The sequence below is a fragment of the Cervus canadensis genome, chromosome 1 (genome assembly GCF_019320065.1).
Source record: "Cervus canadensis isolate Bull #8, Minnesota chromosome 1, ASM1932006v1, whole genome shotgun sequence".
Taxonomy (NCBI): domain Eukaryota; kingdom Metazoa; phylum Chordata; class Mammalia; order Artiodactyla; family Cervidae; genus Cervus; species Cervus canadensis.
In genome coordinates this window covers 33,434,269-33,460,947 of record NC_057386.1, presented here as the reverse complement: position 1 = coordinate 33,460,947, position 26,679 = coordinate 33,434,269, and the positions used below count along the sequence as shown (strand labels likewise).

The 26,679-nt window shown below is 54.4% G+C and overlaps 4 protein-coding genes across 8 annotated transcripts; all 4 read left to right on the top strand.

Annotated features, from left to right (window-relative positions):
• Positions 1-246: 246 nt before the first annotated feature.
• On the top strand, positions 247-3,677 carry LOC122446054. Of its 5 annotated transcripts, XM_043475775.1 has the most exons (9): positions 250-919; positions 1,267-1,374; positions 1,484-1,555; positions 1,785-1,870; positions 1,966-2,217; positions 2,579-2,779; positions 2,868-3,005; positions 3,248-3,400; positions 3,538-3,677. In XM_043475775.1, the coding sequence occupies exons 1-9, from the start codon at positions 426-428 to the stop codon at positions 3,594-3,596; spliced, it is 1,563 nt and encodes a 520-aa protein (XP_043331710.1). In that variant the 5' UTR covers positions 250-425; the 3' UTR covers positions 3,597-3,677. The 5 variants fall into 5 exon arrangements, 3 of the variants coding, with proteins under 3 accessions (XP_043331730.1, XP_043331710.1, XP_043331720.1); XM_043475795.1 differs by lacking the exon at positions 1,966-2,217 and having other exon boundaries at positions 247-919; XR_006270764.1 differs by lacking the exon at positions 3,248-3,400 and having other exon boundaries at positions 248-919; positions 2,579-2,792; positions 3,538-3,675.
• ACAP1 (ArfGAP with coiled-coil, ankyrin repeat and PH domains 1) lies at positions 3,675-15,910 on the top strand. Its single transcript, XM_043475712.1, has 22 exons — positions 3,675-4,435; positions 4,975-5,032; positions 8,509-8,628; positions 8,799-8,852; positions 8,928-8,986; positions 9,220-9,403; positions 9,535-9,579; positions 9,677-9,772; positions 9,883-9,957; positions 10,050-10,159; positions 11,328-11,379; positions 11,465-11,565; positions 11,852-11,975; positions 12,067-12,278; positions 12,863-12,932; positions 13,054-13,148; positions 13,248-13,420; positions 14,000-14,172; positions 14,712-14,821; positions 14,904-15,014; positions 15,371-15,420; positions 15,729-15,910. Exons 1-22 carry the CDS (start codon positions 4,383-4,385, stop codon positions 15,827-15,829), a joined length of 2,226 nt encoding a protein of 741 aa, XP_043331647.1. The 5' UTR covers positions 3,675-4,382; the 3' UTR covers positions 15,830-15,910.
• A 129-nt stretch (positions 15,911-16,039) lies between these two features.
• On the top strand, positions 16,040-19,447 carry KCTD11 (potassium channel tetramerization domain containing 11). The gene has a single exon (XM_043475914.1). It carries the CDS (start codon positions 17,387-17,389, stop codon positions 18,083-18,085), a length of 699 nt encoding a protein of 232 aa, XP_043331849.1. The 5' UTR covers positions 16,040-17,386; the 3' UTR covers positions 18,086-19,447.
• Positions 19,448-19,586: 139 nt separating this feature from the next.
• On the top strand, positions 19,587-25,320 carry TMEM95 (transmembrane protein 95). Its single transcript, XM_043475937.1, has 6 exons — positions 19,587-19,886; positions 20,113-20,169; positions 20,364-20,444; positions 20,545-20,565; positions 20,666-20,773; positions 20,887-25,320. The coding sequence occupies exons 1-6, from the start codon at positions 19,718-19,720 to the stop codon at positions 20,976-20,978; spliced, it is 528 nt and encodes a 175-aa protein (XP_043331872.1). The 5' UTR covers positions 19,587-19,717; the 3' UTR covers positions 20,979-25,320.
• The last annotated feature ends 1,359 nt before the right edge of the window (positions 25,321-26,679 follow it).

The window sequence follows — 26,679 nt, the reverse complement described above, 5'->3', positions numbered from 1 at the left end:
CCTCAAAGACCGCCACCCCCAGAGCTATCAACAACCCCCCAGACGCTCACGCTTCAATTGGACTGTGTGTGACGTCACAATTAGGTTTCTCGCACCGCGTCCGGGACCCCTGACTACGATTGGATAATTCGGATGAGGGTGGTGATGGGGGTGGTGATGGGGGAGAAGGGCGGGAACAAATCCCAGAGACAAAGAAGGGTTTTAGGGTGGGACAGAAAGGGAGGGGCAACCTGACAGGCTTCCAGCCGGAGGTCCCGAAACAGTTTTGATTCCGCCCCCCACGGCTCTAGGGAGCGGTGGGGGAGGGGACCCAGACCTCGCCCAAGAATCCCCCTCCCGCCGCGGTGGGGGCGGGGCCTGGGGGCGGGGCTATGTGGAGCAGGGAGGCGGGGCGAGGTAGCTGAGAGTGGCCCCCTAGTGGGGCCATGGAGAAGCAGGAAAGTCTGGGGGCTGCTGGCGGCCTCAGTGGAGAATCCCCTGGTGGGGGTATCAGGGGGGTGCCAGGAGGCATCGGAGGGGTCGAGTCAGGCGCCGGCTTCCTCTCCGGAGTAACCATGTTTCACAGTTCTGGGCCTCCCACGCACAATGGGGGAACCATAATTCGCAGTCCTGATTCTAGCCAGCCCTCCGGAGGGACAGCAGTACTCGGTTCCGGGCTCAACCAGCATCCTGGGGAAGTCGCGGGCCACAGCTTTGGGGCCGGTACACAACCTGACGGGTTTAATCCCCCCTTCCCTGGAACCAGTGTATCCGGGACGTTCAACCCGGGGTCCGGGGGGTCTGGGGTGTACGACTCGGCAAACATTCCGCTATCCGAATCAACTTGCATGCGCCAAGACAGACCCTGTGAGGACCGGCCCCGGAGCATCCTAAAAAACAGCAGCTCCATCACGGTGCACAAATCCCCCGGGGCGGAGAGGTAAGGAGCCGGGGAGGAAGAAAGGGATTCCAGACACTAGAGGAAGCCAAGGCAGGGGAAAGGGGGCGGAGTCCCAAGAACTAAAAGTGAGAGGAAGTGGGGATAATTGGGTGAGAAATCCGAGGTTCCTAGCCTTTGAGAGAGCGGCAGGTACGGGATAGACCCTTTGATTACGTAGCACGTGATTATCATCAGGTGTGACCCTACCCCAGCCTCCTACACGCCTGGAACTACCAGGGGGAACAAGAAAAAGGTTTTGAATGACTGAAAGAGTGAGGGAGGACAGTGAAGAGGAGGGCACTAGGAGATTTCCTCCCCCTTTTTTTGTGTCCTTCCCTCACCCGAAGGAGAAAGTCTCAGCACTGGGATGAAATGAATATCCTGGCGACCTACCACCCTGCTGACAAGAACTATGGCTTTATGAAGGTGGATGAGCCCAGCACTCCCTTCCACAGGTGCGAGTCTGCAGCTCTAGCCCTTCAGCTCCTACTCTCTTCTCTATTCAAAGGAGAAGGGGAGTGCCTGCTGCCCGCTCTGAGGCACTGCCTCATCCCCTCCTTGCAGGCTGCAAGACAGCGATGAAGACCTGCTTGCCGGGACCTCTCACACAATGACTCCTGAGAAGTTAGCAGAGAGGTGAGAGTCCTGCCAGAGGTCAATAGGAACCTGCGGTCTCTTGCCTCCTCCTCCCCTGAACTCAGGTCTGAGCCAGCTCTGCTTTTTGGCTCTCCAAATGGGAGGTACTACAATTTGGATCAGGGGTCACTCAGGCCAAGGTGGGGGAGTCAGCCAGCTTGGCCCCAGCTACCACCTGCTTCCATTTTTTGTTCTCTCTGTGCCCCCAACTGGTCTCCCTCCCCTTCAGGTTTGCAACAGTGGACAGTTTCTGCCCCAAGGTCCTGTACAGTGATAACAGAAGCTCGGGGTCTTCAGACAGCTTTTCCAAGACACGTGAGATGAGGGGTGGGGTTAAGTGGAAGGGGAGGTGGAGTGAGAGCTCAGCGGAGAGCCTGGCAGGAAAGCCATGCTCTGACACTGGCCCACAGAATCCGATGACTTTGAAAAGCGCCGCAAGGCACACTACAATGAAGGAAAGTTCCTGAAAACTCAGAAAAACCCTCCCTTGGATAATAGCAAGAACAGCAGTGTGGGTAGTGTGAGTATGAGCAGTGGCGGCCGAGGTGTGATGCTGGACTCAGAGCCCAGGCCTGTGGAAAGAGGTGGGGCAGGAAGAATGACTGCAGGAGTCAAAGACCAGATTGGCCTGGTGGCCAGAAACCACATCCTAGAAGCCAAAGGTTAGCTATGGTGGAGCCCCAGACACCCAAGGGAACTGTAGTCCAGAACCTCTCCTCCATAGCTTGTCTTCCTCAGTGGGTGTCAGCCCAGGGCCCTGCTGCCTAAGAGGGAAGTCCTGCTGGCTGGTGTCCCCAAGGTAGACAGAGGGCAGCTGGGGTGGGGTCCCCATCAGGGTAGTCCCCAAGGAAGGCTGGCTGGGAAGGAGGAACAGGAAGCCCAACAGAACTCTGACGAGGTGGAAAGGTCACTGATGTTTTTCTAAGATGGGAGGAGGGGATAGAAGTGAGATGAGAACCTGAGGCTTGAGCTTCTCGTGGCTGCTCAGGAGTCACAATGAAGATGGTGCCCTGTATTCTCTAGGTGCCCTTATGACTCAGATTGATTTGGATGATTCCTCAGCTTCCCCTGCCTTCAGAAATCTGTCCCCAACTTCATCCACCACTGTGGTGTTGCAGAAGGAAATTGATCTGCAGCGCAAGGAGTATTACAGCAAAGGAAGATACCTGAGGTGCTGGCCCCACCCTGAGCTTGAGGAGGACACAGAAGATGAGCAGCAGAGCAGTGAGAGCTCCGGGTCAGCCCAGGAGCGGGAGGGCTAAGAACCAACAGACTGATGGGTGTGCCAGCCCTGGTTCTATGATGCTTCCAGGCTCCACAAACTTGAACTGGGTGATCGAGAGTCCCATGAGCACTGAGGTCCGTCTGCTGGACCACACGGGAAGCTCCTCCCAGGATTTCCAGGCCACCGAGAGCTCCCGGAAGGTGATAGTGACATCATCGAAGCCTGGTGAGGGCACCAGGCCACCATCTCACCAGGCCTGGCTTTTGGCAAGCTCCCATCTTCCCAACCCCCACTCCCTTCAGGCCAGCAGATAGGCAGAGGTGATGAGAGAGGCCCTCCACATTCTTGTGTGCAATGTGGATTTTATGGAGAGAACCCAGAGGGATGGGTACTGGCCCCCCAGCTTGGTACCACCGCTGCCCCCATGCCTCCTCCCTGATTCCTCTCTGCCACCTACCCCGCTCCAGGTACTGCCCTGTCCTCCAAAGACAGTGGGTCCCGAGCAATGTCTGACTGGTGTCAGTGGCTGGTATCCAAGGGGCTGAACTGGCAAAGCATGGGAGGCTCAGAGAGGGAAACTGGAAGTCACCCAAACTTCACAAACCAAAGCCAGCACAGACGTGAGCCTGAGCAGGGGCAAGGGGCTGGCCGGGGAGGGCGAGGGGCTGAGTGGGTAGGTTCTAGGGAGTCTGGGGATCGTGGGCCACGTCTTCTGCCTATGGCGAGAAAGCCACTAACCCAGCCCTTCCTCTTCCAGATGAAACCTTGCGGCTCCAGTGGACTCAGGAGGAGGAAACCAGACAATGGAAACTGTAGCCAGCTGGGGATGGGGTGGGAGCCGACTTTCCCTGCCCTCACCACCCTCGGTCAATCGGGGTAGACAATAAAGAGAAGAGCAGGAGTCTGGGTGCTGTGAATTGGGGTCCCAGGCTGATCCTGAGCTGTTGTTGAGGAGAGGGGGGGCAGAGATGGAAGTTCACATGCAGGAAACCACAGGCAGAGCAGAGCAAAAAGCTTGGCGTAGCCAGGGGGACTGGACTCAACAGGCACCCAGGAGCCCAGGAAAACCCACCTGCAGTGAACTGACAATGACTGATGTGATTCAACCACATACTTGCCAGTATCGTCTTTAATTCTTAAAGCACTCTGGAGGTAGGAATTATCATCCTCATCTTTCAGATGAGGAAACTGAGGAATCAGCTTGCCCAGGTCAGGCAATCAGGATTTGAACCTGTATCTCTCAGACCTCCACAACTCAACCACTGAAGGAGAACAAAGCGGAGAGAGACCAGGGCCCTAGGAAGGTGACTGCAGATAGTCTCCGAGGGCGGGGCTGTGGCTTCTCTGATCTCAGGAGCTTCTCCACCCCCAGGCCCCGCCTCCACCCCTCCCAGCACTGCCTGGAAGTGAGGGGTGAGAGCTCCTCCTGGGACACCCTTTGCACCTAGGGAAAGAATCCTGTCCCCCACCCCCAGACTCTACCCAGGGGAGGACTCTCCCCTCCTCCCTCATCAGCAAGTCCCCAGGCGAGGGGAGTGCCTGTACTTGCAGCTCCACCCTCCAGGCCCGAGGGCCCACTGGCCCGGGAGCGGTCTAGCTGAGATGACGGTCAAGCTGGATTTTGAGGAGTGTCTTAAGGACTCACCCCGCTTCCGGTAAGTGTACACAGGTGTCCAGGGGCAGAGGTGGGGAGGTCCAACACTCCCTAACATACACAACCTTCCCCATGTCGGACGGAGGATGTAGACAGAGGATGTCTTTCCAGGGCGTAGGTCTCGGGCAAGATCCAGCTTAGAAGTCAAAGCCGTACCTCTGGTATCAAATCCCATGCTCTGATAATCGCCACCCTCTGCCAGTGTGGAGGGGGTCCCTCCAGCCTCTCTCAACCCCAGAGCTGGCACTCCCTCCTCCCTCTCTTGGGGACCCCTCCCCTCCCCCAGCACCTGCTCTGGGCGGTTAGCAACTTCCTGCCCTCGCCACATCCACCCTCTTTCTACCTTCCTGCTCTGGCCTGGGCCTTAGTAGCTCTCACACTGCAGAGTGAGCGAGCCAGAGGGGGTGGGTGGAAGTTCTTAACCCATCAGCTTTTTCTGACTGTACCCTCGGCCCCCTAACCCCAACCCCTGACCCTGCCGACTGGACAGACCAGACAGGCCCAAACTCTGTTCCCGTGACCCTGTCCCTCCTTTCCCAGAGCCTCTGTCGAGCTGGTGGAAGCCGAAGTGTCAGAATTGGAGACCCGGCTGGAAAAGGTGATCCAGATGTGGAGGGGTGACCCAGGGTGGGAGTGAGATGAGAGGGGTAGGGCCAGGGAGAAAAGCAGAGACCAAGTATAAGTTCTGGAGATTACTGAACATTAACCAGGTTGGGTAGATATTGGGGGCTACAGAGAAACCAAAAGGTGGTTCTGTATCCTTAAGGAGCTCAGAATCTTGGAAAACAAGACTCACCTATGAACTTACTCGATCGTTCTGAAGACCTGCGTTATGCGGGACCCTGAGCCCCCAGAAGTTTCTGCCCTCAGGGGGCTCTCAGACTGTGGGCAACAAATCAGTAAAACACTGACACGATGCAGTCAGGCCTTCCTGGCTGCTCTTTACAAAAGCAGCATGCTCCCATCCCCCTTATTTGGCTTTATTTTTTTCCCCTCTACAGCATTTATCTCAGCTATGTTATGTGTTTATTTGCTGTATTAGTTTTCTATTGTATAACAAATGATTACACATTCCGTGACTTCAAATAGTGCACAGGTATTAGCATAGTTGTGGGTCAGCACAGCTTAACTGTGCTCTGCTCTGCTTCAAGCAGAGTTCCAGTCCTTGCTGTTGTGGGATTGAGGCCCTCATCTCCCAGAGGCCACCCACAGTTCCCTGGCCCGGGGCCCTGTCCATAGGCAGTTTATTTCGTAGCAGCTTGCTGCTTCTTCAAGACCAGTAGTAGGCTTTCCCAAGTGTGTGCTGACGAGCGAGATGCCCTCAGTTTATGTCAGAATGGGATCGCGGGGCGAATCCATCACCTCTGTCATTTGGGGGCGCCATCCTATTGCCCTTGCCATGTGGTGTGCTGATGAGAAGCATAATCCTCACTCACCCACACTCAAGAAGTGAGGATTATGCAAAAGCGGGAGTCACAGGGTACCTTAGCCTGTGTCTGTCCCACTTGCCAAGTCTGTTTCTTGTCTACTTTTCCCTACTGGATTGGAAGTATCATGAGGGACTTTTACATTTCCCCCTCCCCTGCCTCCCCTCAGTCCCCAGGGCCTTTGCCATGACCTGAAAGTTAGTAGGTAACCAACTAATAGATACATTTACTAGTGAAATAGATACATTTAAATTGGTGTATAGCTGATTTACAATGTTGTATTAGTTTCTGGTGTACAGAAAAGTGATTCGGTTGTACACATGAATATATACATATATTTTTAAGTTAAACTTTTTATTTGTAAGTAATTGCAGATCACAAAGTTGCAAAAATAGCACAAAGAGGCACAGGTACCCATCTCCCAGCTTCCCCCAATGGTAGCATCTTCCATAACTGTAATCTCCTGCTCAAACCAGGAAATCGCTTCTGGCATGATACAGTAAGCTGTCTAAAGACTTCACTTGAAAAAAAAAAAAAGACTTCACTTGAATTTTACCTGCTTTGCATATACCCTTTAAAAACAATTTTTTTTTCATTTATTTATTTAGCTGTGCTGTGTCTTAGTTGCTGCACATGGGATCTTTAGTTGCAGCATGTGGGATCCAGTTTCTGACCAGGGATGTAACCTGGACCCCCTAACACTGGGAGGATGGAATGTTAGCCACTGGACCCCCCCACGAAATCCCCTTCTTTGTGTATAATTCAGTGGGCACTTTATCACATGTATAGATTCTTATAACCAGCATCACACTCAAGATACAAAACTCCCGTCATCACAAAATCTTTTGAGCCATTTTTTTGTAATGGTACCCTCCCTCCCCACCCCCTTCCTTATCCATGACAACCCCTCATCTCTTTTCTATCTCTAGACTTGTCATTTCTAGGTTATCTAGGTGGAATCACACACAGTTTGTGACCTTTCAAGATCAGCCTTTTTTTCCTCTCAAAATAATGTCTTTAGGTTTATTCAAGTTGTGGCCTATCAGTAGTTATCAGCAGTTCATTAATAGTTGATGAGTAGCTCACGCCTTTTGCATTGCTGAGCACGTGCTATTGTATGGAAGTACCAGTTTGTCACTAGTTCAGTCTTCTGAAAATTCCTTATTCAACTATTTGGGCAGGCGGGGTGAATAAGGGAAAACCTGGACACTCAGTCCCCCAGTGGAGTTGTGATCCTCTGGGTCCTTGTCCCTTATTACAGACACCCAAGGGTGACATCTGATAAAATTTGATTGTGATCTGTTTCCTGACCGTTACTGACCCTGCCAGCCATCTTCAAGTCAAGCTATAGTTCCCTGAAGCCTTCACTAGCCTGAAAAAGTGTTTTTCAGTTTAACAAAAGTTCCGTGAGCAAACCTCTGTAGCCCATGTTTTCTGAGCCCCTGATACTCAAGATTTCCTCACAGAACTGCCCTGGTGGTCTCTAGATCCCCAGGCTGAACTGACAGGCTCCATCAACTCTTGCCCCTTCCCAGATACAGTGACTCAGGCTGGAACCAATGGTGTCATCTCCAGGAGTCATGCAGCTCCTGCAGGTGAAAAGAACCAGGGGTCAGAAAACCTAGCTCTGGCTTCAGAGTCGGCCACCTCAAGGAGTGAGCTGGGAGGAAAACCAGTCTTCAGGCTATTCCTGCTACCACAGGGGCCTCCCAGAGACCCTCCTCAGGCCAATCACTGGTCCTTTGTTTATCAAGTCACCTAGGCAGGTGGAATGAACTGGGAGATTGGGATTGACATATATACTTAAGCTATTAACACTGTGTATAAAATAGATAATTTATAAGAACCTACTGCATAGCTCAGGGAACTGTATTCTGTGCTCTTTGGTGCCCTAAATGGGAAAGAAATCTAAAAAAGAGGGGATTTATATATATAAATGGCTGATTCGCTTCACTGTACAGCAGAAACTAACAACATTGTAAAGCAACTATACTCCAATAATTTTTTTTTTTAAGCCTCCTTGTTTGTAATTTAGGGCCAGACAGAATGGGCCCTAAAAGCACCATCTCTGCCCTGACCCTCTGGCCTGGCTGACTGATTACTATTTATGAGGCAATGTTCACTAAGCACAGAATGGACACCTCCAGCCAGTAAATACTGTATAGTTGTTTTTTTTTTTTTTTACAAGGCATGTGGGATCTTAATTCCCCAACCAGAGATCATACCTGAGCGCTTGGCAGTGAGAGCTCAGAGTCCTAACCACTGGACAGCCAGGGTATCCCCCATTTCTGTAGAATTTGATACTGAGCAGGTAAAGCTCTGGTTTCATCCTGAGAGCCAGACAGTGCGTGAGGATGGCGTTTCTGGGGAACTCTGGATCCAAGCAGATGTCGCAGGGCAGGAGAGATGTCCGGGAGGTGAAACCGACTGTCAGACTGGGAGGAATTTTGATCCAGACCCAGAGCAGTGGGAGCAAAGAAACCGAGATAAGAAAGCAGCTCGTGTGTATTAGAAAGCAGACTGGGCCGCCGAGAAGTGTGTGGGGGGGGCACAGCCCTGGGAAAGGGGGGACAAGTCAGACAAGAGAGGAGCAGCACTGGGTATTGGTGGCACTGGCACGACTCCCTGTTGCTCTGTTGTTTCCCAGCTCCTCAAACTGGGGAATGGCCTCCTGGAAAGTGGGCGGCACTACCTTGCCGCCAGCCGGGCCTTCATCGTGGGCATTTGTGATCTCGCCCACCTGGGACCACCAGAGCCCATGATGGCGGTATGTGGAGGGTCCAGACTAGGCTGTGGTGGGGTCTGGGATGTGGAAAGACCCTGGGGAAGGCGAGGGGAGGGTCGGTCTGGGGTCTGCTGGTCCCAGGTCAGAGGTCTAGGGATGGGAGGACCCGACCACCCTTGTCTGGTACTCTCTCTCTGCATCTTCTTGCCTAGGAGTGTCTGGACAAATTCACTCAGAGCCTGAGCCACAAGCTGGACAGCCATGCTGTAAGTGGGGAGTGGTGGGGGGAGCAAGGAAGTCTGTGGTCCTGACTCCCACCTGCCAACTTCTTTTTCCCTCAGGAGCTCCTCGATGCTACCCAGCACACATTGCAGCGGCAAATTCAGACCTTGGTCAAGGAGTGAGTTGGGAGGGAAACCAGTCCTCTGGCCTCTCCCAATGCCATGGGGGCCTCCCTGAATAAAGGAGTTGTAAGATTGGAGGCTTCTGGTGGCCTGATCATTATCCCCTATCTCAAGGATCCCCTCGAAGTCCTGAGTGTCCATAGATGCAAGGCTGTGAATGAACCTTAGGGATGTCTCTGCTGGGGTCGGTGGGTGTATGGGTAATTCTGTGTTATTCCTGCACCTCCAGAGGTCTCCGGAGCTTCCGAGAGGCTGGCCGGGATTTCTGGCGGGGGGCTGAGAGCCTGGAGGCTGCTCTTATCCACAACGCAGAGGTTCCCAGGCGCCGGGCCCAGGAGGCAGAAGAGGCTGGAGCTGCTTTGAAGGTTGCTCGAGCCGGGTACCGGGGCCGGGCCCTGGACTATGCCCTGCAGGTGCCTGCCCCTACCTGTCCTCCTGGGGTACCAGGGCCTCAATCACCTCGAGGCTGGAGAGTCACTGGTATGCAGTGGGAGGGGTGGGGTCTGTGTCTTCAAGACTGACCTGAGATCTTTTGGGCTCTCAGATCAATGTGATTGAGGACAAGAGGAAGTTTGACATCATGGAGTTTGTGAGTCAACGTGGGGGTGGGGGTGGGGAGGAGCCTGCTGGTAGCAGGAGGGACCAGGGAAAGAGAGGGGTCTGCCCCCTGCCCACCTTGTCCCCAGGTGCTGCGTTTGGTGGAGGCCCAGGCTACCCATTTCCAGCAGGGCCACGAGGAGCTGAGCCAGCTGGCCCAGTATCGCAAGGAGCTGGGTGGCCAGGTAGAGCCCCAGGAAGCAGGGAGGTGGAAGAGGGAGGGAAGGGGCTCTGAAACGACTCCTGGTCTGGTGGGTGAGGCTGGAGCCATCTGAGATACCCCTCCTCTGCTCAGTTACACCAGCTGGTCCTGAATTCAGCCCGCGAGAAGAGGGACATGGAGCAGAGACACGTGCTGCTAAAACAGAAGGTGAGGACTGGGGCCGCAGGCAGGAGGCGGACAGCCCTGGGGCCTTGTTCTCTGCCCACTTCAGTTGCCCTTTGACACTTTTGTACCCCCAGGAGCTGGGTGGGGAGGAGCCAGAGCCAAGCCTAAGGGAGGGGCCTGGTGGCTTGGTCATGGAAGGACATCTCTTCAAAAGGGCCAGCAATGCATTTAAGACCTGGAGCAGGTGAGGAGTGAACATCCCAACTGGCCAAAACCATCGGTTTTGGGGGGTTTTTTGAGTGGTTATAGTGTGTTAAATGGGGCTTCCCAGGTGGCTCAGTGGGTAAAGAATCCACCTGCAGTAGAGGAGACCTGGGTTCAATTCCTGAGTTGGAAACACCCCCTGAGGAGGGCATGACAACCCAGTCCAGTATTCTTGCCTGGAGAATCCCATGGAGAGAGGAGCCTTGTGGGCTATAGCCCATAGGGTCACAAAGAGTCGGACATGCCTTAAGCAACCAAGCATGCATGCAGGCATGCACATACCATGTGTTAAATACTGCCAGGAAAAACAGACAGACCGCCCCTACACCCCCACCCCTTCCTTCAGAGACTTTACATTCCATCAGCACAGACAGACAGTGATATGGTAATTAAGTAAATTATATGTTATCCTAGAAGGTAAGAATACCATAGGCAAAAAACAACAAAGAAGCAATGTGGACACAGCTGGGAAGGAGCTGTGACTTTGAGTAGGGTGGTCAGTCTAGGCCTCGTGGAGAGGTGACTGTTGAGTGAGGACTGGAAGGATATCTAGGGGGAGAATGTTCTAGGCCGAAGGAGGAGCCCTTCCAAGGCCCTGAGGAACCTGGAGGGTTCAAGGAACAGAGGGGAGGCCCTGGGTGTGGACAGAGGGAGGGAGGAGGAAGTGGTAGAAGATGCAGGTGGAGCTAACGGGGTGTGAATCATGATGGCCTCGTTGGCTGTGCTCTGAGGGAAGTGGGGCGCCATGGGAGGGTGTGGAGCAGGGTGGTGACCTGCTCTGACGTGACCCCTTCCCCTTCCAGGGCCACCACCGGAGGGATCTTTGTGCAAATTAAGAAACAGAGCCCTTTCTCCAAGATACTTGTATTTGCCAAAATGTTGTAGTAATGGACTTATTTTATTAGACAAAGCATTTTTACTGCCATCTGCTGGAAACTTGTCTTTGTGAATCTATCACAATTGGGTTGCTTGAGATGTGATCAGCAACCCTCACATGTCCCCGGCTGCCCCTCCTCTGCAACATCTGGGATGGGCAACCCGGGTCTCTCTCTTCTCTGAGATTCTATGAAGCTGAGAGCACCCCCTCCCTCCTGTTCCTCTCCTGAGCCATACCCCCACATCATTAACGCTATTTCCACCTCTTCCAGACGCTGGTTCACTATTCAGAGCAACCAACTGGTCTATCAGAAGAGGTACAAGGTGAGCAGGCTGGGTCCTGGGTGCTGGGCCCCAGGAGGACTCAGCCCTGCTGTGGCTGCTTGGACATCTGCCCTCCCCCCGCCAGGACCCTGTGACCGTGGTGGTGGATGACCTCCGTCTCTGCACAGTGAAGCTCTGTCCTGACTCAGAAAGACGGTTCTGCTTTGAGGTCGTGTCCCCCAGCAAGTGAGTACAATGCCCAGGGGTGATGGCCTGTGTGTCTCAATCTTACCAGCTGGCAAGGGTCTTGGAGGCCCCTCGTACTGCCCCAGATGTTAACCCTTTGGTACTTGACTCGAGGGGAGAGTATAGGGCAAAGGGGCATATCTGGAAGGATATTACCGATTGGTGCAGAGGTATTTCCATATGACTGGTACCAGCTGCACACTTGCTGAATGTCAGCCTGCCCATCCTGCCACTTGACTCCCCAAGCCTCAGACCCCTCCCTGCTCTCCATTCCCCTCTGGTCCAGGTCCTGCCTCCTGCAGGCTGACTCAGAGCGCCTCATGCAGCTGTGGGTCAGCGCCGTGCAGAGCAGCATCGCCACAGCCTTCAGCCAGGCTCGCCTTGATGACAGCCCCCGAGGTCCAGGGCAGGTACCTTAACTGGCAGTGCAGGGCTGGGCTGCCCAGCGAGCTGGGACATCCCTTCCCTCGGAGCCACTCTTTCTTCCCCTGTTCCCCCCAGGGCTCAGGACACCTGGCCATAAGCTCCTCTGCCACGCTGGGCCCTGGCGGGTTGACCAGGGGAAGGGAGCCTGGTGGAGTGGGGCATGTGGCAGCCCAGGTGCAGAGCGTGGATGGCAACGCCCAGTGCTGTGACTGCCGGGAGCCCGCCCCCGAGTGGGCCAGCATCAACCTCGGCGTCACCCTCTGCATTCAGTGCTCCGGCATTCACAGGTCTCTCCGCTCCCCCGGGTCCCAAGCGTGGGCCCCTGCTCCTCCTGGGTTGGGGGCGGGAGACTTGCCTGGATTTCTTCTCACATTCTGCCTGTTACCTGGGCTGAGCCTGTGGGGCACAAGGTGGACTCAGGTGGGCCCAGCCCCTTGGTGTCCTGGTCTGGTGAGGGTAGGAGGACACCCAGGGGAGTTGATCGGCTTGTCTGGAGGAGGTGTGGGGTCAGGACTGCTGAGGGTGGGGGAGCTGATGAAAAGCAGAGAGAGATGATGTTATGAGGACTTAGCAGATCTATACAGCCCTGGGGTGGGGGGGAGGGGAGGGGAGTGGCATGGAAAGAGTTGTCCAGGCCAGAATGCCTGGAGAGAGGGGAGGTGGCTGGAGAGGATGAGGAGAAGGGAGGAGAGGGAATGGTGAACAGGTGGAATCCTGCTTGATCCCGGTCAAGACCACGTGACCCTGGCTGCCCTCTGCCTCCTGACCCAGCACCTCTGCATGGGCCCCCATGTAGGACGTTGCCCCTAAGTCTTTTCAGGAGTAGCAGCTGCTCCCACAGAGGGCCTGACATATCCCCCTTGCTCTCCAGGAGCCTTGGAGTTCATTTCTCCAAAGTCCGGTCTCTGACCCTTGACTCATGGGAGCCGGAACTCGTGAAGGTGACTTGGGGTGCTGTGAGTGTGTGGGGGTGGGGTAAGGGCAGGGCTGCAGAGCCCGAGGGCTCAGACACTCACCCATACCCTACCTGCCTGTCTCTGCCTCCACCTGGGCCGCCTGCAGCTCATGTGTGAGCTGGGAAATGTCGTCATAAACCAGATCTATGAAGCCCGTGTGGAGGCCATGGCTGTGAAGAAGCCAGGACCCAGCTGCTCCCGGTGAGGCTGGGGCTACCCTCCATGTGGGGAGGGAGGGAGGGGGGCCCAGGATGAGAAGAGGGAAGACTGTCTCCTTCCCCTGCAACACTCCCCCGTCAGGCAAGAGAAGGAGGCCTGGATTCATGCTAAATACGTGGAGAAGAAGTTCCTGACCAAGCTTCCTGAGATTCGAGGGCGAAGAGGTGGCCGGGGGCCCCCCAGGGGGCATCCTCCTGTGCCCCCAAAGCCGGGGCTTATCAGGCCCAAGCCGGGGAGCTTCAGATCCAAGCCAGGTATACGGTTGGTTGGGCCTCTGTGAGCGCCTGCTGTGCACTCAGCACCGTGCCAAGCCCAGTGGGGAGGCACAGAGTCCTGGGTCCAGGTCTTCCCCTTGAGAATGTTCAGGGGGCCAGACCGTACCAGCACTGGTTTTATAAGGCAAGAGTTTCAGGGATTAAAGTGAAGGATGGGAAGGACCATGGGGCTGGGAGGAAGCAGGAAGGGCTCTGTGAGGGTGCCAACAGCATGAAATGAGTCTCAGGAGAATGAGTGAAAGTCTCCAGAGGCCTGTGGATGAGGGTGGGAGCTTGGCTGGGAGAGAGGGAATCAAGAGAGCTGAGGTTGACTAGCAGCTCACCCCCAACGTCCCCACCAGTTGAGGTGGTCAGATACGAAGAGGCGAAAGATGAGTCTATTCTATATGCCTAGGGACCCGCCCATATCCACTCACACCCTCCCACAATATCACCTCCCACAACAATTCCTGGTCTTGGAGTCCTCCCCACAATTGAGAAGTGACCTAAACCATCACAATGTCAGGGGTCTGTGCTGGGGGTTTCCTTCCCAGATTCATAGCTGGTTCCTCCTCACAGAACCCCCCTCTGAGGACCTGGAGAGCCTGCACCCCGGGGCCCTGCTCTTTCGAGCTGCTGGGCACCCTCCATCCCTTCCCACCATGGCTGACGCCCTTGCCCATGGAGCCGATGTCAACTGGGTCAACGGGGGTCAGGAGAATGCCACACCGCTGATCCAGGCCACAGCTGCTGTGAGAGTCTTGGTGACCTCCCTATAACACCTTTAGTCTCCTTCTCTCTTCCCTCTCCTGACCTTGGTCCCAGCTCTTAACCTTCTCCCCAGCCCCTAGGGAGTGATAACCAGTAGAGCCTGATTGCTAAGAGGGTGAGATTTGGAGGCAGAGAAACCTGGGTTTGGATCCAGACCCTCACCACTTACAGCTGTGAACCTCCTTGTGCCTCAGTTTCCTCATCTGTAAAATAGGGATAACGTGCCTCATTAGGTTGTACTATGGATGTAATACATGTAAAGAGCCAGAACAGAGGGACTTTCCTGATGGTGGTCCAGTGGTTAAGATTCCGTGCTTCCAAGGCAGGGGCTGCGGGTTCAGTCCCTTATTGGAGAACAGATCCCACGTGTCCCGTGATGCGGCCAATAAATAAAGCTTAAAAAAAAAAAAAAAGCAGAGCCTGCCACTCCATACCACTGAACTGACCCGACTCCAAAAATATCTTTTAATTTGTCTCTAATTTGCCACGTTCTCTCCCCATTCTCTATTTCTGCATGCAGAATTCTCTTCTGGCCTGTGAGTTTCTCCTCCAGAACGGGGCAAACGTGAACCAGGTGGACAACCGAGGCCGGGGCCCGCTCCACCACGCAACCATTCTTGGCCACACGGGGTAGGGACAACAGGGATGATGGCCTCGGGAGGAAGGCTCCAGACGGGGTGAGGGGCCGGCTGAACTTGGCTATCTTGTCCAGGTTGGCCTGCCTGTTTCTGAAACGGGGGGCCGATCTGGGAGTTCGAGACTCTGAAGGCAGAGACCCCCTGACCATCGCCGTGGAAACAGCCAACGCTGACATCGTCACTCTGTGAGGGTGCCTGGGGAGGCTGGGCTCGCCCTTGCACTATCCACTTGGGCGGGGCTCACGCCAGACCCCAGCTTGCCGGGCGGGGCCTGGGGAGGGGCGGGGCCAGCTCCTGGACCGACCGAGAAAGGCTCCTCCAGGTGTTGACTGAGGCTTGGAGTAGGAAGGGGAGAGGACAGGATAAACTCACCTTCCTTGGTGGATTTATTCTGAGAGAGGCATCATTCATTAACGTTGTCAGGCATCTTTAAAGTACTAGACCCTGGGGAAACAGGTGAATGAAACAACCCAGCTCAAAGGATGGGGGGGTGGGGGTGGGGTGAGAATGTCACTCATTCCTTAATTCTCTCCCCCTTCAGGCTACGATTGGCAAAAATGAGGGAGGCTGATGCGGCCCAGGGCCAGGCTGGTAAAGTACACCTCCCCTCCACCCTGCACAACATTAACTGTGGGCTTCTGGCCCCTGGTGACCTGTCCCCAACTCCCTGTCCTCAGCTTCATTGATTAATTACATTATTTATTCAACAAATAAGTATTGGGCGCATCCTACGCTCCAGGTCCTTGAAACAAAGCAAAGAATAGGCGAGGGCGCTGCCCTGACAGCACAGACATCTCCTCCACCCACGTTGGAAGCGCGTGCTCTTACCAGGCCGGGCTGTCCCTATTGTACTATTCGTGCTAGGACCCAGCCTCTCAGCCCTTTCTCCCTCCCCTCAGGAGATGAGACATATCTTGACATCTTCCGTGATTTCTCCCTCATGGCATCCGACGACCCGGAGAAGCTGAGCCGGCGTAGTCATGACCTCCACACGCTTTGATCCCAGGCCTTCAAGGGCTTGCACCCCCATCCCTTCCCTCCCCATCGCCCACTCTTTCCATTAAAGCCTTTGTGCTTTGCTCTTCAAAGTTCATTTATTGGCCACCCCCTTCCGGCTGGGGCTGGTGAGATATAGGCACTGGGACTCCTGGGGTGCAAGAGCGATTGGGAGTTTTCGAACTGGAGTCACTGGAGGGGCAACTCCTGGGAGTAAGGGGGAGCTTCGGCCTCTAGGGCGGGGGCTCGCGGGCTCAGGCGACGTGGCCAGACCAGTCCGGCCAGGCAGAGGCCGCTTGCGTGGCGTGGGTTGGGTCTAGCCTTGGGGAGGGGGGGGCGGCTGGCATCCGGCAGGGATGGCGAGGCTGGCTCAGGCCACCCTGGCCCGGAGGCATCCCTGGAATGTGGATGCTCAGCACCCGCCCCCTCGGGAACTCCCCGCTGGAGCGACAGAAAAGGAACAGGTCCCCAACTCCTGACGGCCGGCCCTCAGTTTCTTGAGCGGCGGGATAGGAGATGCCGGCGTCCACGGAATTGTAGACGTGAGGTCGGGCACACCCGGGGGCCCGTGGGGCCGTCGCGGGTACATCCGGAACGACGTGACTGAGTCACCCTCCGGACCCCACCCCCGCTAGCGTGCGCTGGTCCAGCTTGTCCGCCCCGTCTCTCTGGTTCGCCACTCGGCTTCCACCACCACCCTAGCAGCGCTCGGCCGGCGGGGGCGGGGGCGAGGGGCGGGGCGCCTAGGGGGCGGGGCTGCCTCTTAAAGGGCCCCCTGCAGCTGCCCTTAGGCCACTTCCTGGGGGCGGAGAGGACTTAAGCGGTTGCAGCGAAACCCGAGGAAGGCGTCGGCGCCCGGGTCCCGAGACTCCCGGCTGCTTCCATCGGAGTCCTCGGACATTCCCAGCTTTTACTGAACGTGCATCTGCGGTCCCCAGATACAGAGGCACCCCCCACCATCGGCTCCGGTAGCCTCGCCTCCATCTCCTGGGACCCGCGCCGGAGTCAGGCAAGGCAAGGCCTCAAACTGGTCCCCGGAGCCCTGCGTGGACTTGCCCACGGTGACAGCGATCTGCCCGAGAAGCTGGACCCTTCAGAGTCGGCCTTGTGCTCGCCACCGTCACCTGCTGGTTGGATTCTGGAAAGTCACTGTCTGAAGACCACAGAAAGGAATCGCTGACCACCCAGAATCGGATCTCTATCTCCCATACCTCTCTGACTTCCCTCTGCTCTTTGCATCCGTTCTCTCGACCTTTCCGGCATCTCTGTGCCCAGAAGCCATCCCCCACCACCAAGGCAGCTAGGGTGAGCCCCAAATCTTGCTGCCTTGTACTCCAACCTGTGCCTCCCACTCAGAGACAGTCTGAATCTTACCACCCAGTTCTGCATACATCCAGGAAGTTCTGCCTTTTCTTCTCTTTCGGTGTCTTATATACTCCTCAAAATTTCTCCTCCTCCTGTGCCCTCTTCGCCCCCCTCCTTCGGGGGCCCCGTGACCCTGAATGTCGGGGGCACACTATATTCCACCACGTTGGAGACCTTGACTCGATTCCCAGACTCCATGTTGGGGGCCATGTTTAGGGCTGGTACCCCCATGACCCCCAACCTCAATCCCCAGGGAGGTGGCCACTACTTCATCGATCGAGATGGCAAGGCCTTCCGGCACATCCTCAATTTCCTCCGGCTGGGCCGCCTAGACCTGCCCCTTGGATATGGGGAGACAGCACTTCTGAGGGCAGAGGCTGACTTTTACCAGATCCGACCCCTCCTGGATGCCCTGCGAGAACTGGAGGCCTCTCGGGGGACCCCAGCTCCCACAGCTGCCCTGCTCCATGCAGACGTAGATAGCAGCCCCCGCCTGGTGCACTTCTCTGCTCGTCGAGGCCCACACCACTATGAGCTGAGTTCTGTCCAGGTGGACACCTTCCGGGCCAATCTCTTCTGCACCGATCCTGAATGTCTGGGTGCCCTGCGGGCCCGATTTGGTGTGACCAATGAGGACAGGGCAGAGGGAGGCCCACACTTCCATCTGGAATGGGCCCCCCGCCCCACAGAACTCCCCGAAGTGGAGTACCGCAGACTAGGGCTGCAGCCACTGTGGACCGGGGCACCAGGAGAGCCACGGGAGGTGGTGGGCACACCCAGCTTCCTGGAGGAGGTGCTGCGGGTGGCTCTGGAACACGGCTTCCGTCTCGACTCTGTCTTCCCTGACCCTGAAGACCTGCTCAACTCCCGATCTCTACGCTTTGTTCGGCACTAGGAACTGAGACCTGGGAATGCTGCCCTCAGTTTGACTTCATGGGGGGGGGGGGGGGGGGGGAGAAAGAACGGGTCAGTAAAGGGGTTGAAGATTCTCCTGAGGCCTTTTCCTAGCTCTCCTCCGGGAGCTGTGAGAGTCAGAGGCCCCACTGCACCTGACTGGAGAGCCCAAGTGTGGACAGGAATCCCCACACTGGAGAGAGCCCACCAAGAGCCCACGAGATCACTGGGTCTGGACCGGAGCTGATCCTGGGAGGGCTAGGGAGGCTTCCCTGGCTGGTCCTCCCTGAGTCTGGGGACCTTCGGTGTTTCCTTGCTTGGAGCTCAGTATTCAGAGTCTGGAAAAGCAGGTATGCTTCTCTGCCCAGGCTCAACTTAGCAGGACTGTGGAAGGACGGTGAGGTCTGAGGGAAAGAAGAACTTTGGATTGCTCTAATGAGGTCTCCTGGACTGTGACTTCTCCTGGAGATGGGTGGCCTCGCCTGGCCTAACAGATGAGAGGTCAGAACACTGAAATATGGGAAGGGAGGTTCTTTGCTGTGTCCTAAGCCACCACTGAGGGAGACAGGGAGGGCTACGCCCTACCTTAGGTTGGCATAAGGGAGCTAGGAGAAACCCCATTAACTGTGGGGCTGGAGCATCCCTCTGGAGACCCAGGTGTTTTTTGTTGTTGTTGTTGTTTTTATCCAGGTGTTTTAAAGAATCCCATGTTGAAGGTGGGGCTGGCTACAGGGAGGAGTGGGGCATCTTCTTGGATCCGGGCCTTCCTTCCTTCATGTGTACGTGCCTGTCAGCCAGTGGCTCTGACTGATGCGTGGATCCCTGCATCCTGGCTCTCAGCCATGTTGCTGGAGGTGGCGTCTGTGTGCTGGTCTTTCTGTGGTCTCTGCATGTCCAGGCCTGTTTGGGGTTGCCCAGCAACTGTTTTGGTACCAGGTGTGTCTGTGGTATGGGTGTGAGTAGACTGACAATTAGTTTAATCAGAAGGGGTGTGTGTGCACATGTGCTTCACACATCCACGTAGGCAGGAGAGGCCTGCTGAGCTTTGAGTCACTAGGATCTTCTAATGAGAGGTAAGAGAAGTCACTGGGCTTAGCTAGGCCTTGGAGGCCTGTATAGAACTCTCTGTTGCTATGGCAACCATGAGCCTGTTGCTAGGAGATAGTTGGGAAAGGCCCAAGGCTGCTCAGGGCGAAGAGGAGATGAACAGAAGAGTTTGAGAGAGTGGGGGAGGATGTGGACAGGGATGGGTTTTTGGGTCCCTGGGGGTACGGGATACTCACAAACAGCTTCTTCACTGAGGAGTCACTTACTATTTATCACTGGTCGTGATTTACAGGAAGAAAAATAAAAATTGCTTTTGAAATCACCAACTCATGAAGGCTGCTGAGGGCTAGGTTGGGGGTATAGCAGCAGCCCTGCTTTCTCTACCCATCTCCCACTAGAAGAATCTTCTTCCAGTCCCGAATTCACTGGGCCCCAAGTTTACCCCAGCCAGAGATGGGGTAGTGTCACTGTGCTAGAATGCTCTAGAACCTCCAGACAAAGGGCTGGAACCAGGATCACAGAGCATTCCAGTGCCTTTCCAGCCTAGGTGGGGCCAGCCCTCCCTCCAGCACCCCCAGCAGGCCTCATGTGGACACTGGCACTAGGTGGCATCTTCCTGGCAGCCGTTGAGGCCTGTGTCTTCTGCCGTTTCCCAGACCGTGAGTTGTCGGGCCGCCTGGCTCGGCTTTGCAGCCAGATGGAGGTCCAGTGGAAGGACTGTGAGGTTTCCTGGACATTCTCGGCCTTTGCCTTAGGTAAAATCAGACATCCAGAGATGGGCCTAGCAACACACACCCCTGTGCCCCAAGGGGCCTGCAAGTGGCCTCCCAGCTCTGCCTCTCAGTCATCTCCTCAGTCCACAGCCCTCTCTGGACACACTTTCTGCTCCCTCTGGGAGAGCTTCTTCAGACCCTGGGAAAGGGCCCAGAACCTCCTTCCAGGTCAATGAGGGAATCACCCAATCCTTACCCATCTCCACAGATGATGCATCCTTGAACAAAATCACAGAGAAGACTCACAGAGTCCTGAGAGTCATGGGTGAAGTCAAGGGGGAAGGCACAACCTAGGGGCTTGTAAGGCACAACCAAGGAGGGGGCTGGGGAGGTGGGGTAGGGAAGGGTGGAGGGCAGATGGAGACAGGAGAGAGTGATGGGGTGGTGCTGGGTGAAGGGGTGGAGGTGAACCAGCCCTGCTGAGGCCCTGGGCACTCTAGCTGCTCTCTGCCTCCCCAGAGATCAAAGGGTCTCTCTACTCACTCCCTTCCTATTGGCAATGGCTTCAAAAGACCAAGCTCCGGGAGTACAACAGAGAAGGTACAGATGTGGTGAAGGACCAAGGGGTGCCTAGGTCCTTGGGCAAAGGGATGTGTGGCTGAGCTCATCCGTCCCCACCCTGCCTTGTCTTTCATTTCAGCTCTCTGCCCTCCCGCCTGCCGTAAGTAGGAAAGGGAAGGGGTAGCGAGAGCCAGGGGCTTTGGGGACCTGAGGAGAGCTGTCACGGAGGGGTGGCAGCATGGAGCGAAGGCTTCCCGCAGCACTGCTGGTCCTACTGTCTCCTGCAGGGGGCAGCACCATCCTGTACAACTGTTCCACCTGCCAGGGCTTCGAGGTGTACTGTTGGCCCCGAAAGCGCTGCTTCCCAGGTCCTTACTCCCCGCCTCTGCCTCACCCCCACCCAGATCTCTGAGCTCTGAGGCTCCCCCACCATCGATGGGTGTGGCCCCCGGAATCACTCACTGCCTCCTGGGTCCCGTAGGAAGTCACGATCTTTGGGAAGCTCGGATCCTGCTCCTCTTTGTGTGCGGAACTGCCCTGCTCCTGGGTGTTCCGAGCCTCGTGGTGGAGTGAGTTGGGGGATCAGGGCGGGAGACAACCTCACCACCTCCCACCAGTACCTTCTTATCCTTCCTCCTGCCCTCGCGGCCCTTCCCTCCTCCATTCCCAGGCCTCCCACCCTCTGTTTTCCCTTAGGTACAACTACTTCCAAGCAAAAAGTTGACTTGTGAAAATGAGGACAGAGCCTAGCCTCCAGTTCTAAGGAGCCCGTGTGCCCACAACGTCCACTTCTCTCTTGGGGTTGGGGGTGGGGTGGGGAGGGGGGTGGACAGCCAGACCCTTAATTCCAGCCCCAAGTGGTTCAATCTTCCAGACCCTGATACTCAGACATACCCCATAGTCCCAGTGTCAGATGGTCTCCAGGGACCCAGGCACCCACAGCTGGAAAGCTCCTCCCCTTCATCGTTCAACCAATCAGATGGGGGCAGTCCCTGTGCCAGGAAAATATCTACAGAAGGAAAGAATCCCCTCTGCTCACCACCACTCCCACACCCCCTTCTGCCTGTTCCCGGAAAACGTGGGGGCTGCCAGGCCCCAGAAACTCCTCTTGGCCCTCCTGTGACTGATTGGAAATCCGGGAATGAGTGTTCTGGAAAAGTCCCTCCCCCTAGAGTGAGACCACATCAGTCAGCCTGCTGGCATGCTCCCCTTCCATTTAACATTGTGAAGCCTCCCACAGAGAGAGGCCTCCCTCCTGCCAGGCCCAACTAAACGTGCTGTCAAATGGCCTCCGCCTCTGCCTGGCCTCTGTCTGCAACCGGGGAGGGCAGGGGGAGAGGGAGGCTCATGTAGCACAGTGGTTCTCAACTTGGGGAGGTGGGGATTTTGCACCAGAGGAGATGTTTTTGATTGTTTTGATGGCGGAATGGGGTGGGAGGAATGTAGTACTGGCATCTAATTGTTAGAGACCAGGGATGCTGGTAAACAACTGAAAATGCACGGGAATGTTCTCCAGGACAAAGAATGATCCAGTCTGAACAGTCAGCAGCGTGTGGTTGAGAAACCCTGGTGTCTGGTCCCTTGGTTATCAGTTTGGATTTGGGGGATGGGAGATGGGACCTGAAAAGAAAGGCCTGTCTCCAACTATAAGTCACAGTCCAAGGGCCTAGGCCTGGGAGGGATCCTTGCCTTCACACAGCCCCATGGTTTTCAAACTGGATACTGAAGTTCAAACTAGAATTGGAAGCTCCCAGTTCTCAACAAGCTGCGTGTGTCCATGCTAAGTCACTTCAGTCGTGTCCAACTCTGCGACCCTATGGACTGTAGCCCACCAGGCTCTTCTGCCCATGGGAGTCTCCAGGCAAGAATACTGGAGTGGGTTACCATGCCCTCTTCCAGGGGATCTTCCCTACCCAGGGATGGAACCTGCGTCTCTTATGCCTCCTCCGTTGGCAGGTAGGTTCTTTACCACTAGCGCCACGTGGGAGATCACATGTAGAGTCATCTGGTCATCTTAAAGAAACTACCTGTTGCTGGGTCTTGTCTCCAGAGATTTGGAGTTTAGTGGTCTCATATGGGGCCTCAGTTAATCTAATTTACGGCCAGCCAGGGTTAGAACCACTGTTTGGGGGAATCTGTAAAGGTGCTGGGGATAGAGAGAAAGGAGTAATTTATCCCTTCTGGAGAAACACCTTCCATTTTGTTTTACACATTCTAGTCCAATGCTTTCTTTTTACACTGAAAAATGGAACCCAGAAATCATATGGCATGCCCAAGCTCATACAACAATTGAAACATTCACTCATTTGATAAATACTAAGTGATTGCTAGCCAGGCACCGGACAACGCTGCCGCCCACACTGGGGTGAGAAGCGCCCTGCTGACACTCCAGCCACAGCAGCTCTCCTTTGTCCCCAAGAACTGTCTCAAGCCCCCCAAGAATGTGCCCTCTTTCCAGGCTCAGCATTTTAGAGCTGTCCTCCTTCTCACACCCAACATGCAGTGGGTCAACAGTTTTGCCCATCTCTGAAGGACCTTGCTCCTCTCTGCCCCTCCTCCTGTTCTATGGGCCCCAGCCCTCTCTGGAACCCTCTTTCTCCCTGCAGAGCCCAGTATCCCAAATGTGCATCTGACTCTGCTCACTCCCCTAAAGCCCACTGTGTACTCTTAGCGGCCACACTGGTCTTTTTTTTTTTTTTTTAATATTTATTTTCCTGGCTGTGTTGGATCTTAATTGTGGGGTGGGGACTCTCTAGTTATCGTGCATGGGCTTAGTTGGCCTGCTGCTTGTGGGATCTTAGTCCCCCGACCAGGGCTCGAACCTGTGCCCCCTGAATTGGAAGGCAGATTCTTAACCACTGGCCCACCAGGAAAGTCCCCACACTGGTCTTCTTAAAACTCCACATCATTCGACCCTCCTGTCCAGCATCAAATGATGCTTGAAAACTTGGGCTCTGGAGTTGGGCTGCCCGATTTCAAATCCTGGCTCTGGCACTTACCAAACCTTGGGAAAGTTATTTTTCTGTTCCTGTTTCCTCATGTTTTAAATGCAGATCATGTATTTCTTTGATTCCTTGGCCTTTTTTCCTTCTATCTACATTTTAACATCTCTGAAGAACCCATTTTAAATTGAAGACATGTCATAGCATAACAGTATATATTACAATTGAAAATATCTTAAATTTAGTGCAAAGGCACTTTCCTTACAGAATGACTGTGAGGTCCAAATCAGTTCATATAAAATGCTTGGGACTTTGCCCAACATGTAATGGGCCCTCATTAAGTATTAGTCATTATAATCTCTTACTTAAAACCTTCCCTAGCTTGTCTTTGCCTATAGAATATAGAGTTGACCCTTGATCCTGACATTCAAGACTCTCCACCCGCAGCTCCCCTCACTTTCTTTAGTCCTCAGGCCAGAACTGTCCGGACCCAGAGCTGGAATCCCACTTGAACGCCCCACAGGCATCTCAGACTCCACATGTCCACCTTTCTAGACCTATCTTCCTCTCACTCCTGGGATTTCTCAGGTTACTGGTATGGCCAACACTGTCACAGTCATCCTCCTCCCCTCATGCCATGCGCCCACTTCTTACCAGTAAGTGGTCTACCTCAGTAGGTAATGCATCTTGGAATCTGACCCCCTGGTGTCCCCTGGGGCTTCACCTCAGCTCTGCCCACCCCACAGCCACCCTGAGTCACTTCTAGTTGCCCAAATACTGTTACCTCATATCTCCTTCCTTTGCCCAGGCTTGTTCTTCTATCTGGAAAGACTTTCTCCTTTGGCTCAGATATCCCCTCTTCTGAGAAAGCTTCTCTGAGCCCCCGAGGCTAAGTGGAGTGAGTCTGCTCCAGGCTTCTCTTGTGTGGCACCTGTTTACCTCAGGTTGTGGTGTTTCTTTACACATCTTCCCGCTGTACCACACACTACTCTCTAAAGCCACTGCTTAAGGTTCTGGGTCTGTTTCCTCAGAGCTTGGCACATGGTAGATGCCAGGAAGTGTCACTGATGACTCTAGCACCTTCTCTGAACCCTTGTGATATGTCTTCCCCGGGTAAGCCCTTCATGAACACTTCACACAGGAGGCTGGTGGAGTTAGTGTTTGTTTTGGGCACATGAGGCCAACCTACCAGAGTGTGGCCTGTCAAGGCAGGGATATTTTTTCAGAGCCCCTCACCAATCAGGAGGCTGCTGTGGGTGTGGCAGTTTTAAACAATGGCCCCATATTTAATTTAATTTAAACAATGGCCCCCCTCTGACATGCTGCCTACCTAGAGGTAAGTACTATGTATCATTCCCTTGAACCTGAGTTCCATGACTAGCTGGCTCACTGAATGTGGCAGAAGTGACACTGAGCCACTTTCTGAACCCAGGCCTTAAGAATCTGTCACATTCTGCCTCTTGGGACACTCACTCTGGAACTCAGTCGTCATGCCATGAGGATGCCCAGCCTATTTTAAGGGTCTACATGGAGGGATTTGGCCAAAAGTCAGTATCTGCTGCCAGATGTATAAGTAACGCAGCCCTCTGCTCTCAGATCATCATCCCCAGACTGTCAGGTTTTCCACCCAAGGCCGCAGACATAGTAGAGCAGAGATAAACCATTCCCACAGTGTCCTGTTTGAGTTCCAGACACAAAGTCCAGAGCATAATAAAATAGTTATTTAATGCCACTTGGTATTGTTACTCAACAATGGATAACTGGAATGGTGGGGCAGAAAGAAGAGCCTAGAACCTGGCACTAAAAGCCCTGGGTTGGGACTTTCCTTGGGGCCCAGTGGTTAAGACTTGGTGCTTCTACTGCAGGGAACTTGGGTTTGATGATCCCTGGTCAGGGAACTAAGATACTGCATGTCACAGTGGTGTGGCCAAAAGTAGTAACAAAAGAAAAAAAATAAAGGCCCTGGGTTAAGGATATGGCTGGCACTGCCACTTCCTATTAATAGCTGTATATGTACATGAAAAACATCAGTTCACGAGCCTGAGCTTCAGTCTTCTTACCTGTAAGATGGAGTTAATGATGGTTAACAGGTATGGAGACTATGTGTCAGACTATGTGTTAGTTACCTATAGCTGTGTAACAAATTATTCTAAAACTCAATTGTCTGAAACAATAAACCCTTATTATCTCATGGTTTCTGTGAATCAGAAATTCAGAAGCAGCTAAAATAGGTGTTTCTGGCTCAGAGTTTCTGATGAGGATGTCCTCCAGATGTAGGTCAGGGCTGCAGACATCTAAGGGCTAGTGGATCAGCTTTCAAGATTCCAAGATGGCTCACTCGAATGTCTGGCTGGCTGGTGTCGGCCGATGGCAGAAGCCCTCAACTTCTCGTCAAGTGGAGCTTCTCCATTGGGCTGCTTGACTGTCCTCAGGACACGGTGGCTGGCCTCCTCCAGAGTGAGTGATCCAAGAGAGGGAGGTGGAAGCCACACTGCCTTTCACTATCTAGCTCTGAAGTCACACCATCCTCACAATATCCCATTGATTACACTCTTTGTGACCCCATGGACTACAGCATGCCAGGCTCCTTGTCCATGGGATTCTCCAGGCAATAATACTGGAGTGGGTTGCCATTCCCTTCTCCAGGGATCTTCCTGACCCATGGATCGAACTTGTGTCTCTTGCATCTCCTGCATTGGCAGACAGGTTCTATACTACTGCACCACCCGGGAACCCCATTGATTACACAGATCATTGTGGAAAGGCATGACACTGTAATACCAGCTGGGGAGGTTCACTGGGAGCTGATTTGGAGACCGGCTACCACACACATGGGCACATTTAATTCTTCAATAACCCCGCAAGGTAGATACTCCTAATAATCTCATCTTGAAGATGAGGAAACAGAGGTGTAAAAACAAGAAGTAACTTGCCCAGATTTATAGGATGGTAAGTGATCAAGCTGGGATCCAAACTCAGGTAGTCAGACTCCAGAAGTGAGCTCTCAGCTACTGGTTTAAAAAATAATAATAATTAGGCTGCAATAGATCTTAGTTGCAGGACGTGGGATCTTTAGTTGCAGCATGCAAACTCTTCATTTTGGTATGTGGGATTTAGTTCCCTGACCAGGGATGGAACCCGAGCCCCCTGCATTGGGAGCTTAGAGTCTTAGCCACTGGACCACCTGTGATGTCCCAGAGCTACTGTTCTGTAAAGGCCCTCAGCTCCATTATGAGCCTGATGGAATATGGCAGATTTAAGACTGCTTCCACTTTGGAAAGAAAACCATCAGATAGATACAAGGTGGTGGGCTGGTGACTCCATTAACTAGT

What these genes read in the sequence shown, in the direction of transcription:
- LOC122446054 (XM_043475775.1), top strand. Translation starts at nt 426, where the DNA reads ATGGAGAAGCAGGAAAGTCTGGGGGCTGCTGGCGGCCTCAGTGGAGAA. An exon ending in CCACATCCTAGAAGCCAAAG is followed by an intron (nt 2,218 to 2,578) that starts GTTAGCTATGGT and finishes TGTATTCTCTAG; the next exon opens with GTGCCCTTATGACTCAGATT. An exon ending in AGAAGATGAGCAGCAGAGCA is followed by an intron (nt 2,780 to 2,867) that starts GTGAGAGCTCCG and finishes TGATGCTTCCAG; the next exon opens with GCTCCACAAACTTGAACTGG.
- ACAP1 (XM_043475712.1), top strand. Translation starts at nt 4,383, where the DNA reads ATGACGGTCAAGCTGGATTTTGAGGAGTGTCTTAAGGACTCACCCCGC. An exon ending in ATTCAGACCTTGGTCAAGGA is followed by an intron (nt 8,987 to 9,219) that starts GTGAGTTGGGAG and finishes CTGCACCTCCAG; the next exon opens with AGGTCTCCGGAGCTTCCGAG. An exon ending in ACGTGCTGCTAAAACAGAAG is followed by an intron (nt 9,958 to 10,049) that starts GTGAGGACTGGG and finishes TTGTACCCCCAG; the next exon opens with GAGCTGGGTGGGGAGGAGCC.
- KCTD11 (XM_043475914.1), top strand. Translation starts at nt 17,387, where the DNA reads ATGTTGGGGGCCATGTTTAGGGCTGGTACCCCCATGACCCCCAACCTC.
- TMEM95 (XM_043475937.1), top strand. Translation starts at nt 19,718, where the DNA reads ATGTGGACACTGGCACTAGGTGGCATCTTCCTGGCAGCCGTTGAGGCC. An exon ending in ATTCTCGGCCTTTGCCTTAG is followed by an intron (nt 19,887 to 20,112) that starts GTAAAATCAGAC and finishes CCATCTCCACAG; the next exon opens with ATGATGCATCCTTGAACAAA. An exon ending in TCTCTGCCCTCCCGCCTGCC is followed by an intron (nt 20,566 to 20,665) that starts GTAAGTAGGAAA and finishes GGCTTCCCGCAG; the next exon opens with CACTGCTGGTCCTACTGTCT.